Here is a 17314-nt window from a genome sequence, read left to right on the forward strand (position 1 = left end):
TTTCAAGGGTTGTTGGTCTTGATTCAAAATTGAAAGTTCGGCAATGGAAATATATGGAATGTACAGAAATACCTATCTAAGGCCATCTCAATTCTCATCCTTGTAAACTTTGCTCCCGACAACTGGGACTAGAATCCATCAGATAAACCAATAGACCAAATTGGATTTCATTACCGCCATCAAGTCAACTTCAAGCAATACCTCAAAATTTTAAGGTGATGAAAACCCCAACAGGGCCCTCAACAACATTACAAGCATATAGTAAAAGGAAAATGAGCTAATACATGGTTTATTACACCGGACACAAATCATAAGTTTGCAAATAATAGTAAAACATCTACATCTTAGATTCCTGATTTCCTAATTTGGTTCCTCAGCTGGTAACAACGAAGCTCCAATGCACCTCCCCTCACAATCAGTTCTACTTGATCTTCTTCTTTGGCCTCAACTGCAATTCAAATTCCATAATACAATGAAAATCTGGAAATCAAATTCAAATCCATCCATCACACCAGTCATACATAAAGTAGAAAGTAGAAACTAATACCTGGTTGCTGTGGCCACACTTCTTTTTCCTACAGTTCACAGCACGAGGATGAAGGCGTGCGTAGCATCTGCCACATATATTGAGGTACCAAATATAAACATCACTTCACCAGGAAAAGAACACAATAGAAGAATCATACTAGTAAAGTCCCAAGTTATATATATTTCATTTTTTTTTAAAACTCTCGACTTGTTTTCTCCTACAAGTACAAAAAATGTAGCGACTTGTTCGAGGCCATAATCAAAATGGGAGATGATTTGATAGGCACGGAGAATCGCTCTTCAATATTGCCAACCTTCAATGCAAGTGTGACATCATCTGATTATCGACGCCCTTGCTCTGCAAATTGGCTTACTACAAGGGATGGGTACACAACTCGGGAACAAACCAGAAGAAAACCATTACAAAGAACAAAAGCAAGGATAAGGATAACATCATAAGAAAAAGTTCAAACAAAAATCAAAGCCAACACAACCACAGCAAAGTCACTATAAAGCTGTCTGGGCATGACAAATCTGACACATTTGACATTATATGTGCTCTAGGACAAAAATTGAGAAGAAACATTCTAAAAAAAAATTAAAGTTATATACAAGTCCTTCTCAGTTTATTTAGTTAGCCCAACTTTAGGAAACTCACAATTAAGTGGTATGGTACATGGCCAACCAGTTCTTATGTTGCAAGGGGATGACCATATTATTGTGTACCATCGGTCCAGCACTCAAATTAATTCCCATGGGAAGAGTCTTCTTGAGATTTCAAAACACAATGCGCACACAAATGCATCATTCTTTCTTTGGCACATGGAGACTATTCCAAATCCAATCCAAGTAATCTCTTCTAATAAAAGGAAGAACAAAACCAACACAAGGCGATATATTTCAAAGCTATCACGGACCTGGTCCCACATTCACCAGCACTCATGAGACGCTTAAACTAATCCCCACAATCTACCTTAAGTCAAACTTACCCCAAATTGTTATAGTAGTTAACCCAACTCTCAAAGCCCCCACATAAGAGAAGAAAAGCTCTGTTACAAAATGAAGGCTTTATATAAAACAATAAGAAGGCCAAAGTGATATAAGGAAGAGGTAACAAGAAAATTGTATTGGACAAATTAATTAATTTTTTTGATAAGCAAAATTTTTTTTAAAAGAGGGAATAAAGGTACAAACGACAATCGAGATGACTAACCAAAAATAGGCAAAAAGCCCATAGGTATCAAACATCATGTCCCATCTAAACACAAAATCCTCAAAGAAAATGCCATTAAAATCAGGCCACAATTTGCAACAAAAAAACAAAAGACCAAGGATATTATGCATAGGCTCATGTATAGTTGACTCCACAACTTTGACGACTCACTTGTTCTTTTCTAGTCATATCCCCCAAGTTGTAGCAAAAGGAAGAAGCCTCCAAAAGATTTTCTTTCTCCCTATGAACATAGACAAATCCCAATTATTGAAAAGAAGCAATGTGGATTTTGGGACCACCCAAAAAATCTTAAAGAGGCCAGAGAGATTAGACACTCCATGCATATGACAAAGGAAACAAAAGTTAGAAGTCAAAAAGCCCCTACGAATTAAAAAAATCAAGAGTAGGTAACTTTTGCACGACTAGACAAGTAAAAAAAATGAACTCTAGAGTTGCCTTCAATCCTCATATGAATGTGGATCAAGAGTGTAGACACCCAAATTTGCACAAGTCCCACTCGAAAAGGCTCCACAAAACGTGCATTTTTATCCAAAATACTGACAGAAGGGCCTCATGCCTAAGTTTTCAAAAATCTACCTCTTGTTCAAAATAAAAGCCCCAATGCCTTTAATTGGCCTATTGACCAACACTAAAACACCATTCTTTTATTATTCTCATTGCATGGCATCCATGCATTGTCTAAGCCAACCTCTTTCCAAGCCCATTCACCCTATAAGCCCATCATCACCCTTAAACCACTTCTAAATCATAATCCATGTTCAAACCATAGCTAAGTCAAACCCAATGCAATCCAAATTCACAAAATCCCCAATTCATTTTACTTCCCTTCAAGTTCTATCCCCCGAATTCAAATTCCAACTCGCCAATTTCTACCCTAACCAAATCAAGTCCAACACAATCTAATTTCTCAATCTTTAACCAATTAATAGCCTAAACCAAAGTCTTCAAGCCAATTTCTAACCCTATTCTTAACCCCGATTCAACCTCACCATTTGTCATCATTTCCCTCATCCTCCCAAATTCAATCAACCAAACCTCATCATTTCCTTCAAAAGCTATTGAAACCATCTCTCTCACCATACCACATGTCATCACCTAATCCCATCATTTTTCCCAAAAGGTAATCTCACAAGTCAACTCCATGTTACACATCACCTCTTTCCCTTAATAAATTCACCAAAAGTTACACGTGCTTACAAATCATCTCACCACCTTGTCACATGACCTCATCTCTACATTCTCTTAATATCAACTTACCTAACCTCATTACTTTAACCATTCTCTCAAACCATCACCTCACCTCCTCTAACTTGATCTTCACTCAACTAAAAGCATAGGTTGCAAAACACAACTCATATGGATTCTACCAAATGACATGGGTCAAGGATCCATTCACATATTTTCCTTTTTTAACCTCCTAAAATATAAAAATCTCAAAGCATTTTGACTACCTTTTCAAGTTAGATCATTTTGACCCTATAAATCTCACATCCCATCTATACAAAAAACTCTCGTAAGAAATCTCATGCTTTCATGCCCCCATCTCAACCTTAAGAAAGGAGAGAGTAGAGAAGTGAATAGAAAGTTTTGTAGAGTTTTAGGTTGAGATGGGTCATGAGAGAATGAGATTTCTGATGGGAGAAAGGAATTTATATATATGATTTTTAGAGTCAAAAAGATCCAACTTGAAAAGATAGGCAAAATAACATGAGATTTTAGATAAATTTTTTAGATTTTTTAGGTTTTAGAAACGTAGAAGAGGAAAATATGCAAATGGGTCTTGACCCATTTGCATTTAGGTTGAGTCTTGCAACCCATGCCTTAGGTTAAGTAAAAATCAAGCTAAAAAGAGTAACGTAGTGGCTTGAGTGAATAGTTAAAATAGTGGGGTTAGGTAAACTGATTTTGAGAGAATGGGAGAAATGAAGACATTAGCAAGGTGATGAGGTGACTTGTAAGCATATGTAACTTTTAAGGACTTAGATGAGTTGATTAGGGGAAAGTGGTGATGTATAGTATGAGGGTGACTTGTGAGATGATTTTTGTGAAAATGATAGAATTAAGTGATAACATGTGGTATAGTGAAGAAGATGGTTTTCGTAACTTTTGAAAAAAAAAATGATAAGATTTGATTGATTGGATTTGGGAAGATGAGGGAGTGATGACATGTGGCAAGGTTTGTGATAATGAGTTTTTTACCTTTTGAATCTTGCACACTAACTTTGATTTACCTAACTTTCTCCTAGAATCTGCATTCGTTTGCGATAAGAATATCATCCAGAATTTGCCTCCCTTTCATGAAAGCCCATTGCTCCGACCAAATCAAGTCTCACAACACAACCTTCAACCTATTTGCCAACACTTTTGCCAATAACTTGTAAGCTGACCTCACAAGATTAATTGGTCTAAAATCATAAAGATCCATTGCTGTTGGTTTCTTAGGAATCAAGGCAATGAAAGAATTGTTCAGATCATAATCTAGGCACTTCCTTTCCTGAAGGTCCTAAATCACATTCATGAAGTCTCTTTTTATTGTATCCTACCATTTTTTTAAAAAAAAAATTGGTAAACCCTTATAAACCTAGAGTCTTACCTCCACTCGATGAAGCTAGAGCACCAACAATCTCCATCTTGATTTTCCTTTCTAAATCGACTTTAATTCGTATTCGGAGTCATATTTTAATTCCTAGACCTAGACCTAAACTAGATAATGACTCTCAAAACCCGAAAGAGATATATAAAACAGATTCACATCTCACGTGTCAAAGCATTTTTAATGGCGACTCTACTGGGGATTTAAGGTCAAGCTCAATCCAATCATTATAAATTCTTAGATCCCCTTGACTGAGTCAATTCAAATGAATCAACTAGATTTTTAGACTAGATTATGGTGATCTTCTTCATTTTTGTAAGTAATTAATATTTATGGTTGATTTATCTTAGCCAACAGGCCCATGCGAAAAATGACCTTGGTACAACCCACCATTTTGAACACACCACGATGCATACATATTTAATTTCTAAGATTTTTTAGGTCATATCTATGCATGTCCCTAAAGCCAACATAGTATTAACATGATGACCTAGTTCATTCAAAAAAACATGGGTACCACATGTAAATTACAATTCCAATCACGTACCTATATCGTATATCAAACTGGAGAACTATTACTATTCGACTGGGTGAAATTGAGAGGTATATAGATATACCCAATCTAAAATTACCTAAACATTTACCCTAAATCAACCAAATGCATCATTTCTTATCCCCAAAAGCCAATGTAATACTAGCATAATGACCTGGTCTTCTAAAATATATACATGTACCACATGTGAAAGCTATAAATCAAACCCCATATCTGAAAGGCATATAAACTCGAGGCATTAGTATTGTTCAATTAGGTGAAACCAAGAAGTATGCAAGTGCACCCAAGCTAGAGCGGCCTAAGCTTTCTCCTAAACCAACCTGTATAGCATTGTATCGAACTTAACGCATTGACTTAATTTAAGTCTAATAGGTCACGACCCAAACCAATCATGGATATTCCTAGTTTACTTTAATCGAACCATTCAAATGTAAAATAAATCTCTTCTCACACAATGAAGATAATCAATTAGGACAAAGATTTCCAATCACTCCAACCTAAGTAAATCTATATACATCTCGGTTTCACCCAATCAAATGGTACTAGTGCCCAAGTTTGATACATAATATATGTATGTGACTGAAATTATAGCTTTCACATGTAGTAAATGTGTTCTTTGAGAGATATGTACCATCATGTTAGTACTATATTGGCTTAGGAAGAGGTAATGGTATAACTTAAAAATTAAACATGTGCGCATTATAAAGTGTGCAAACTAATAAGATATGCCCGAGGAATTTTTGCATGGGCCCCGTCAAAGATCAATTAACCATAAGCATTTATCACCAATCACATAGAAGAAGGAAAAAAATCACCCCCTAGTCTAGAATAAAAATCCAACTAAATCTACTGAATTGACACAGTCAAGAACAACATAAGTTGACAATGGATTAGGTTGAGATTAACCCTAAGTCTCTAGTGGAGTCGCCACTAAAAGTGCCTTGACAAACAAAATGCGAATACTCTTTGAAAATCCTTTTTTGAATTTGAGAATCGCCACCTAGTTTAGATTTAGGAAACAAAATATGACTACGAATATGAATTTAGGTCAATCTACAATATATATCAAGTAAGAGGTTTGGTTACAAATTACAAAATGGAATAGGACACCAAATTTGCTTGATTAAAGAATAGATCTTTAATACAGTCCATGACTAATCCCTAAGATCAACTAAAATGGACTATGGTAAAAGGTCATCCTAAAGGTTAAACCCCATCATCATCATTATATGCACACGTAATTAATTGGATCCAAAAAATTGAGCTCAAACCGGACTCAAATCCGTATAAAAAATATTATTTTGTCCATGTTGGTATTGAAGTGTGAACACAAAAATTACTACGCACCCAATAATCAAAAAAACCAATGCTAGTGAGTTGAATCTATGGTGCATGCAACATAAAAATTAGGGTGTCAACAAGCAGAACACCTCGCAAGTATAAAACCCGATGAACACATAGCAAATACGAAACTCAAAACAAATGTTTTTTAAGATCTAACTTTTCAATAACCCTTTACGTCAAATTTGGGAAACATCCCAATGAATTCATTCACAACAAGATACTTTAAACCAAAATACTGTGACAAGAACTTTCATGGAAAAATCCACCACCAATGTCACCTAATTAACCAAACAGCTACAATCTCACCTTTTATTTGCAAATTCTCGGTCATAAAGCCAATTCAATCACGTGAATATCAATGGTAATTCAAAAATAGAAAAGGACATGATGGTCAATCAACTTGATACACAATATTATATAGCTTAGCTATTGGTGATTTGACTCTATCATCATCCCAAACTTCAAATATCAATCACCACTCGCCCCATTCAACCAAAGTGGATGATTTAAACTCTAGCACAAATGAAATTAAAATATAGAATCAACTTGACTCTAGTCAATTCGGTAATCAACCATGATATTATAGGTTCTCATATAATTGTTGAATTATTTTGCCAATCCTAGCAATAGTCCACAATGGCCTCAATTGCAACTATAATGAGTGTTGGAAATGAATCCAAGACCACGTGAATACTAAAAGTGATGTAAATCCATTGTATCAAGGGATCAGCAAATCAATTCATTGATCGCAAAAAATCAAAATATGGGCTTTACCGAGTCTGAATTCATTCAACATGTTTTCTAGTTAGCCCAATCAAACGACTTAGGACCCAAAATAGCAACAAGCCTTTCAGGGCATCTAACTACCACCTATTGATAAGACTGTAACAGAGAAATGGAGCAGATTCAAATAGAAGAACTCCCTTCCTTCAATGATCTTCAAGCCACAAGAAGTAGAAAAATCGAATTATCCTAGCACCGAACAAGGGTTCAAGGATTTTCCAAGAATTGGCACCAATCAAGGGGTCAAGGATTCTCCAAGAATCGATTTGGGACGAAGGGAAGCCAAACAAACAGATTAGGTGGACTAAAGAAAATGCTTAGACCGAAGAAATTACTTTTAAGAGAACTCAATGGAAGAATCATATTTCAAAATGCAACATTTGGGGTAGGACCGGATGGGAGGGGCGATGATAATACTGACAGTGTCTTGAGTTCCGTTTCATCGTCAATGAGTTGAATGTATCTTGCAAGTTGTAAGCCTTTATATACAAAACTCAACCTTTGCCCACTAAAATTTAATGAAATTTTTAACCCATATAACCACAAGTCCACAACAACAAAAAATTGTGTTCTGTTTTTTATACTAAAGAAGGGGTTTTTTTTTTTTTTTTTGCATAAATATATAACCTATATCTTGAAGAGAAATCAAAGAAATACCACAAACCCATTTCATAATTCATTCGATAAGAAAAATCGATCGAACAAAAATAAAATCTTGAATCCCAAAACTTACTTGCGGCAGATCATCTTATCCTGGTTATACTTTCTTGCCAAAGCCATCAAAGACGGCTCTATGATCCCACCACGAAGCCTTAGAACAAGATGCAAAGTTGATTCTGCACCAACAACACAGCTTCGATTTATCTTTCTCACCAAATCTATTAACAAATGAACCCAATAAAATAAAACAAAACAACAAAAAAAAGGTGAGATTGTAGGAACCTTTCTGGATATTGTAATCAGCAAGAGTGCGGCCATCTTCGAGTTGTTTTCCTGCGAAGATCAGACGCTGCTGATCTGGTGGAATACCTGAAAGAATAAAAAAGATCAAGGCCATCAGATCTGATCTAGAGGAAGAAAGGAAACAAAATTAGGGTTAGGTTTGAGGAGTAGTACCTTCTTTGTCCTGGATCTTGGCCTTGACATTGTCGATGGTGTCGCTAGATTCGACCTCAAGGGTTATGGTCTTCCCAGTTAGGGTTTTCACGAAGATCTGCATCTCTTCTCCTCTTTGAATTTCTCTCTGCTTCACAACCTTCCTTCCGGCGTATCTCTGTTTACATTTGTTGAATCTTCAATATTTATAGTCCGCTCAAAATTAGGGTTTCATAGCGGTATCAATTAGGTGTGCAACTTCGTTCGGTTTGGATCTAAATCAGAACCGACCCGACATATATCGGTTCCACTAAACAAGTGTCAAAACCGATCAAATTTGCCCATAGAATCGAGCCAATATCCTATTGATCTGCTTGGAAGAAACATATTTTTACTTAAAAAATAATAATAATGGGCATGAAATTTCATATAAGTAATTAATCTATCCATAAAAACAGTCATTAATCTATGTCCTAAATCCTAAAAAGCAATAAGTCATTTAGAGTTTCGTTCTCGGTTTGATTCGGTTCGATTCTATACAAATCTCATATCAAGAAATGTAGTGAATTGATCGGTTCTCCATTTTCTTATCCCATAATTGAACAACAATTTGTTCCAAATTAAATCATATTAATTCATAGAGATTGTTTCGTTTCAAATTGAGAAGTGAACCAAATTGCACCCCTACTATCAACCACCAAGTGCCCAAAAAAGATCTACAAAAAATGTCAAACCTTTGGGTCAAGAGATACGAATCAATCATGCAAACCTTTCCTCGTATTCGTATTAAATGAGACAATTTGCTCAACCTTTATTGATAAGCAAGCAAATTAGTGGCTAGCAATTGGAAAGTGAAGGCAGATTTTGAATCTAGATAATTAGTTCGATTGGCGTTGATTAATCCATTAATGGATAAATTTTGATTCTAATTATATAAAATCATAATGCATATGATATATATATATATGTGTGTGTGTGTGTGTGTGTGTGTGTGTGTGTGTGTGTGTGAGCATTCTGAGGCCCTAAAGAGAGTCAATCATTTTTTAATACATGGGTTAGAGGTTTATGAATTAGCTGATTTTTGTAAAGATGTCCTCGATGGTGAGGAAATCATCCTCACAAAAAATTAGTCCATTCTAAAACTTCTAACCCCAATTTACAAGTTGAAGAATTGTGAATCGTAATTTTTTTGTAAATCACTTTTGATTATGTTAGAAGTTTTAAAATTGACTGATTTTTTGTGGGAATGATCTACTCACCACAAATATCATCATTGGGAAAAATTAGCTCAGTCCAAAACTTCTAACCAATATATTGAAACATGTTTGGCTCTCTTTAGAGCCTCCAAAGGTTTATATATGAGAACATCCTCACAAAAAATTAGTCAATCTAAATTTCTAATCTCATCAAAAGTGGTTCACAAATTAATGGTAAAAAATTCGATGATCCATAATTCTAAATTACTTTTGATGGGGTTAAAAGTTTCAGATTGAGCTGGTTTTTTTCCAAGGATGATCTCACCATAAATATCATCTTTAGAAAAAAATAAAAAAAATCAACCCAACATGATGTTAAGGACGTGTTATTGTCATTTTCTCAATTTTAGACAAAAAGATCTTGATTACATTGGATTTAAATGTTAAGGTGGGGGCATTTTTAGAATCCAAATTTCGACGTCGAACCATTTCTACTTTACCTTCTCTCATTATAATAGTATCAATTCAATCGAACTATATAACCACCGAACATCTACAATCTATTAAAAATATAGATGTTATTGCCACACCAACTTTTTGATAATGCCACCCCAAGTGTATGTTAATTATTTTGTGTTTTACATATGAATTGAGGTCGCATTAGCAAAAGTTGGTGTTGCAATAAAATATCTCTAAAAAATGGTAAATGCTCATAGAGTGATAGTGAGTAGATGAAAAATAATAATAATTCAAACTCTTTATGATGATAATTTTTGCACTAAAGAGAAGCTAATATATATGGAGATACACTTCAAAATTTCTTCAATGGTCATAAACCATTGGTTACTTGGTTGTATTCTACAAACTCAAAATGAATTATATAACAACTTGTTTGGTAAAAAATGTAGGAATCCAAAAGCTATGTTTTGAGTGCGAATAATGGAGTATTCGATCATATGTTAAAGAGTTTGTCCATTCATCTATATAATAAAATACGAGTTTGTTTATTTATCTATATAATAAAATACGACAATTGTCTTTACAATGTTTACCCTCCCCCAACATAGAAAAAGATGTTTAAATTCAATCTCGCATGCATCTCAGGGATAACTTTAATTTTAATTTTTTTTCTTTATCTCTTCTTTCTAATAATACTTCTCTACCTTCTTAATTGCGTTCCTCTTCAACCCCTTCCAAAGAATACCCGTTCAATTTTATATATTGCCTTTCATCTTTTCTCCCTTTTCCAATAACATCCCCTTCAGTTTTATCATCCTTTATATTTCCTTAACCCCAAAGATGATGCGCATGCTTTGGTCAAGGGCAAACTTTGGTACATCAACACATTCCCTATTTGTACTCTCACTTTTGTGATTTTAAGAGGATCCAACCATATGTATGCCGTGTAGAGTACACTTTTCATAAAAATGCAATCCATTGTGGTATTCTTATTCTTACGAAAATTGATTTGAAGTTGAAAAATACGAACTATCCACTCAAACCATTATATTAGATTATTATTATTATTATTATTAACTATTATAATGGGAGAAAGGTAGATGTCATGGATGTAACTCCACATCAATTATCAATTAATATTTAAAATTACAAAACTACATTTACATTATATATATATTAAATCTTTTGACAAAAAATAAAATATGCAATACCTAGCCCCCATGTGCATTCATATTTCATATACTTGCAAATTGTATTTTCCTAAGAAAATCATCATCCTATCAATTTTCCCAAGCAATCATACCAACCCCTATTTGAGGACTTTTCTAAATCCAATTGAGATAAAAGGAAAAAACACAAAATTTTCTTAAAGATCAGTTCCTATTTCTTGGGACTAATATATATTTTTATTAGTGATACGTTTGTTTTCTTGGGATCCATAGCAACTCAACTGTCGGTTTGATGGAGAGCCTTAAAATGAAAACAGATCATAAGTTCCCAATTCAAAACCTAAAATCAAAACAACCCATGGCTTGAGTTCATAAGTTTCCAAATTCAGCATTAAAATGAAAACAAATCATCAAACTAAAAACAAACAAACAATCAAATCTTATCAAACAAACCATTTTCTTGCATTCTAGTATACGCCTTCTCGAATTGGCTCCATCTCTGCTCCAGCGTCCCCGTATATCCAATCGACATTCTTACCATCCCCGGAGATATCTCAGCCAGCTTCTTCTCCTCCGAGTTCATCTCACTACTAGTACTACTACTAGAGCACGACATAAGTGTCTCATAGTAACCCAAACTCACCGCCATGAATCCAAACTGTGTGGAATTCTGTAAGTGATACATCAACCTATTCACTCTCTCCTCCGTCTCCATGTCCAACACATAGAATGCCACCAAACCCGTACTCCATATTTGCCATGGATTTCAAAAGTGTGTGCTGGGGGTGTTCTTCGAGGCCCGGGTAAATTACCTTGATTCCCATTTTCTTCATCCTTGTAGCATAGACTAATGCTCTGTGGCAATGCTCCTTCATTCTCAGGCCTAAGTGAGGAATCCTCTCTGAAAGTTCAAATGCGACCTTAGGATTCATAGTAGGTCCGAGAAGCAATAGTGCCCCTTGATGAAGGTCCATCATGGAGTTCACTAGGCTCGCTGGACTGCACACTGCTCCTGTAATCAAGATCATGATGATCGTGTCAATGTAGGACCATTGACACAACTTTTTAATTGTAACATCATCTATTTTAGTTTGCAAGGCACAAGGCTGTCGATAAATAAGATCAAGCTTGAAGTTCGATACAATAACTTAGGTGTGGATCAAGGATTTTGATATTGATAAGGACTTATAACTTTTATCTAGGATCAACCATGTTTGAATCCTATAGGGGAGATCTCTAGATAAGTAAGAATTTTATTTTTATTTTTATAATCATATTATATAGTTTTGTTAAATATGTGATGTATAATGGTATGTCTATGTTTTGTATGTACCGAGTGAATGCACATATGAATAATTACACCCATTGGCCTATTATAATCAAGTCGTGACAAATTGACTCAAAAAAACACATACTCAACTGACTTGCTATGTGCACAAGTTTCCTCGAGATACACAAGTTTTTTCCTCCACGACAGTTGAGCATATTTGAGTTAAAAAAGCTCATGAATTCAATAAATTAATTTAAAGTGGAAGAAGAAATAGACAGAGCTAGAGAGATGGCTTCTTTTTGGTTTAGATCAGGTTTAAAATTAAAATTAAAATATGTATATATATATATATGTATATATATATATATATATGTATATATATATCTTTATTTTAGATTTAATCAAGCGTTTGGAAATGAACAGTCAATGAGATCCAAAATTTAAACGATTGGATACAATTGTCGTGATGATGTGGCACACCTTCAAATGTTGATAAGAGCTACAGAAGAATCACGCTACAAAGGATATGTTGCCAATTTTCGATCAGTTTGTACTTGGCTAATGTGACAAGGGCATAGAACGATAGATATTTTTCTCTGGGATACACAAAGAAAAAGATTAACGGTTATGTGCCTTTGCCAAGTCAGTAGAGTATAGATCGAGTGAAAATTTTTGAGTCGGAAAATCATTAGTAAAATATATAAATAAATAAATATATAATTATAAATTATAATACTAAACAAAAATAAATATATATAATAAAAAATTATAAAGCGAGGTATTGTGATCTCTTAGAGCACCAACTTAATCTTGTTGCCATAAATCCTTGAGGGTGGTCCCTAAAGCGTGATTCAAACTCAAGACCTCCACCTCTTAAGAGGTTGTTTTGACCATCTCACGCATCATTTGGGATTAGATTATTGATAATTTGATAATTAATAATTAGATATATTTGAAAATATACAAATAATAAGTGTATAATGAATAGATCTAAAATTATGGGGTTGACTTCAATGATACTAAAGTAAAATTTACGAACGGTCACAGATTTTGTTTATTAATGATGACAGTTCAAAAGGACTGTGAAAGGATTGGGTTTGGATCGGGTCAGAGTGGTTCAAACCGGACCATAGTGAAAATATTGGATTAGGAGCTGTGAATTAATATATGGTTCCTAAGGATCAGTTTTTGTCGGTAAATCACTGCTATCTCAGCCGTACATTTAACCAATCATCATTTTCCTTTAAAAGAAAGAAACACGTACCTGCAATGATGTCGGCCCCACCGCTAATAAACTTAGATATGCTATGAACTACAACGTCAGTACCAAGACGTGCGGGGGACAGAACCATTGGAGCAAAAGTATTATCCACCACCACCTTCACCCCCTTATCGTGCGCTATCCTACACAACTCGGGCACGTTAGCAACTGATAGTGTAGGGTTCGAAACAGACTCCACGTACAACACCTTTGTCCTTCCTTCCACCATCGCTTCCCTCACCATCTCCAAATCTCTCACATCCACAAACGTCGTTGTTAAGTTGCAAACCCTAGGCAAAAAGTGGGTCAGCAATGCGTGGGTCCCACCGTACAAGCAACTTGATGCGACCACGTGTCCTCCACTGCTGCACAGTTGCATCAAAACTGATGAAATGGTGGACATACCACTCGCTGTACAGTAGGCGGCTTCCGTTCCTTCCAAAGCTGCCATCTGTCGGCTGAGATTTAATACGGTTGGGTTAAAATGACGGCTGTAGGTGAAGGAACCGCGATCGGGGCCTAGTTCTCCAGAGAACATTCGACGCATCGTTTCTGGTTCCATGACTGTGAAGGTCGCGGAAGCTTCGATCGACATGTTGACGCCACCATGTTCTCCAAACTCATGGCGGGAGATCGCGAGAGCTGATGCTGGATCGTCCCACGCGTGCGGATGTACGGAGGATTTCTTAGATAGGATGAGATCGTCTCGGTCGAAATTTTCCGTAGCGGTTCGCTTCTTGCCCGAAAGAATAGCATTTCGGTCTCCTGTTTCGGCCATGTTGGAGGCAAGAAGGCAAGAAGAGAGAGAGAGTTTCCTTTATAACTCTGTTTACAGAGACAGAAGCAGAGCGAGTTTTTTAAAAAACAAAAAAAATTGAAGAGGGGGCATTATGTAATAAAAACGTTTTTACTTGAAAAGTGGAAGACGTTTTGCGCTCCGTCGGATCTGATCAAACCTAACGGTCAAGAAAACTTGGCAGAGGTTAGGGCCTTCGAGTGAAATATTAAAATTAAAAAGTGTTGTGAGGAACTGACTCGTAATACCAACTAAATTAGCACTTTGAGATTGTATCACATTTTTTTTTTCTTCCAAGTTTTAAAATTATGCGTAAATTTCTCTCTTCTCTTGATTAAGTGAAAAAATCACAATAATAATTGACCTCCTTAGTGTAAAGTTAAATTTGTCTTCATTTTTATCTCTATAACTCCACATTTCATAGTATGATTCATTAGCTTTATCTACTATAATTAATAAAATATTTAAACAATAATCTTATATTTTTATAAATAGGTCTAACACATAACTTCATTAATCAAGACAACCTAACGTGTCTCGAGCCAATCACACTCCATAGGTATATTATCAAGTGAAAGCCTTTCTTACTATTTACTACCTCAATCTATATCTTCAACTTTCCTTCCCACTTACATCCTTTAGTTACATTGTTGGTGATATTGCTATTCGTTGTTAATAAGCCAAATCATCTCGATCGGCTTTCCCTTCTTCAAGTTAACTTCAAGTTATATCGAGCGATCCCTAAAATCCCAAGATTATACCATTATGATTTTGTCATTCTCAAGCATACCTTTAGTTTATTTGGGTACACAAACCTAATATTCAACTCCATATAGTATAGCAATTCTTATTCTCATCTTATAAAGTTTTCCCTTTAATTTGATTGATGTACATACACCATAAAATACTATGAAAGACGTATCCATTTTATCTACCCAACACTAATCTATCCATTTTCATGAACAATTAGATTAAAAAGATTTCATTGCAGTAACTTCTCATCAATTTTTTTTAATAATCGGGTATCCTTGTAGACAGCCAACCAGGTTCGTATATGGGCTTTGTCTAGTCCATAGACCATGGTCTTGTTCAAAGACTAGTCATGGGGCACGTGCAACGCCTGCACATCACATGCACCAAGTTAGTGAGGGTACGCCTTCGCAGGTTGCCCCTGAGGAATTAGTGCTTATACTAGATATCGAACTCACGACCTACAAGCATTAATCGCTTATTGGTCTGAAATTGCCATTGAGCCAACCCCTTGGGGTTTCTTCTCATCAATCTTAAGTACCAAGGGTGGAACCGAGATTTTCTTAGGGGGAGGAAGAGGGGTACCTATAGTCAACTAGTGAGGTTGAATAGCCTAAAGGTATGTTTTTTAGGGTGAAAATTCAACGATTTTTTGCTAAAAATTTAAAATGGATAGTTATAATCATTTCTCATTAGTCTACAAGAGAGGGGTAATTCAAGAGGACCATGTCATAAATTTAAGAACATAAGGTATCTTAACTATTCACCAAAACACCTGCATCCTCCCTTGACCTCAGTCTTCTCTAACAGAATAATGTGAAATGGTCTCATTTCCTTCATCTTCAAGTTGAAATAAAAAAAACCTTTTGATTTCTCTTCCCAAAACCAGTCATCTTCAATTGCTTGGATAAATTTTTCTTAGTCTTTAACCTTAACACTAATCTACTATAACCTTCAAACCTAAATAACAAAATAAGGCTCTTGAAGAAAAAGATGATGACATATTTTAATAGAAATCTCCAAGATTTTTACAAGGAATCAAAATTATGGATTGAAGAAGAGATTCAAGATTTTCTGCAAAGGTTTGAAGATGACCAGTACTAGGAATAAAATAAAAGGGTTTTTGGTTACAGGTTAAAAAATGAAGGTGTTGAGCTTATTTTTTTTCAAAAACATAGAGGGTCCTCTAAATCACCCCAAAAAAAAAAAAAAAAAAAAACTGAGGAAAGCGGGGGGTGGTCATCTATTTGTAAACACACAAGGTACTATTTGTAAACACGGAAGGTACCTCAAATAAACACCAAAACATAGAGGGGGTCTAAATCACTTAAAAATTTTAGCTCATAACTAATAAAAATTTATTCAAGAAAAGAACAGAATAAAGGTTAATAAGATGGATGGAGTGAACTTATCCAAGGAGCATAGGTTCCGACATCTTGGAGGCAAGTATTAGACAAGGATTAGCTCCCAAAACGTCAGATTATGTTTTGAAAGCAGGAGTAACACACCCAACAGGCCGATCATTAAGATCATACTATGAGTATATTTAATAAAGTTCCAATGCATATCTTTTTTTTTTTTTTTTTGGGTGTTATCCTTTTATCTTAGAACATTTGTTTATACAACATCTGATATAATCCTAGTTTTTAATTTACTGTAATTTAATCGATTGATGCTACAATTCATGTACATATAATATGGACTATTGGGGATTTACTTAAATACAAGTAGTTAATCCATCCATAACTATATTGTTAAAAGACAGTTTGACATACATCTCCAGTACATTAGCATTCAGATAATCCCTTATCTCAACAACATATTATTCTCATAGTAGCTTTCATTCTAACATACATCTCCTTAATAATTCTAATACAGTTTGACATACTTATGTTGAATCCAACGTCTCTTAAGAATACTAGACTTCACCCCTATATGTTGAGTCAAAATGTCTATTAACCTCAATTAGTCTAATTTTAAATGTATGGGCGCACCAAAGAGTGGCTAAAAATCTATGAGATTAATGGACCCAAAACAAATGAACCAATAAAAAAGTGTTCCATAACTGTTATTTGTGATTGTTATATTGATGTCGCTAATTTAAATTTTCGATTGTACATTTTTTGTGATGAAATATCTTTCTCATTTTGGAAAAAAAGTGTTAACATCTTTTTTTTTCTCCTAACACATTATTTCTTATGTGTTGTATTATAGAGTTGTGCAATAATACATGCCTAGGTGTGTCCTGTCGTACGATGCTATAAAATGTTGTGTTGTGCTGGT

General features: G+C 34.9%; 1 protein-coding gene, 1 non-coding gene and 1 pseudogene across 4 annotated transcripts; all 3 read right to left on the reverse strand.

Annotated features, from left to right (window-relative positions):
• Positions 1-143: 143 nt before the first annotated feature.
• On the reverse strand, positions 144-8334 carry LOC147407861 (ubiquitin-ribosomal protein eL40 fusion protein). 2 transcript variants are annotated; one of them, XM_086436625.1, is made up of 6 exons: positions 8152-8334; positions 7978-8064; positions 7769-7871; positions 1913-1982; positions 548-614; positions 144-448 (listed from the first exon to the last, which is right to left on the reverse strand). In XM_086436625.1, the coding sequence occupies exons 1-5, from the start codon at positions 8252-8254 to the stop codon at positions 576-578; spliced, it is 402 nt and encodes a 133-aa protein (XP_086292751.1). In that variant the 5' UTR covers positions 8255-8334; the 3' UTR covers positions 144-448; positions 548-575. The 2 variants fall into 2 exon arrangements, with proteins under 2 accessions (XP_086292751.1, XP_086292752.1); XM_086436626.1 differs by lacking the exon at positions 1913-1982 and having other exon boundaries at positions 8152-8327.
• Positions 761-887, reverse strand: LOC147407862 (small nucleolar RNA snoR86). Its single transcript, XR_015177155.1, has one exon. It is a non-coding gene; the product is annotated as a small nucleolar RNA snoR86 (small nucleolar RNA).
• Positions 8335-11067: 2733 nt separating the features above from the next.
• On the reverse strand, positions 11068-17219 carry LOC147407863 (methionine gamma-lyase-like; annotated as a pseudogene). The gene is made up of 2 exons (XR_015176922.1): positions 13489-17219; positions 11068-11966 (listed from the first exon to the last, which is right to left on the reverse strand). The product of XR_015176922.1 is annotated as a methionine gamma-lyase-like (transcript).
• Between the last annotated feature and the right edge of the window lie 95 nt (positions 17220-17314).

Source organism: Akebia trifoliata, chromosome 3 (genome assembly GCF_017979445.1).
Source record: "Akebia trifoliata isolate Shusen 1 chromosome 3, ASM1797944v1, whole genome shotgun sequence".
In the NCBI taxonomy this organism is placed as follows: domain Eukaryota; kingdom Viridiplantae; phylum Streptophyta; class Magnoliopsida; order Ranunculales; family Lardizabalaceae; genus Akebia; species Akebia trifoliata.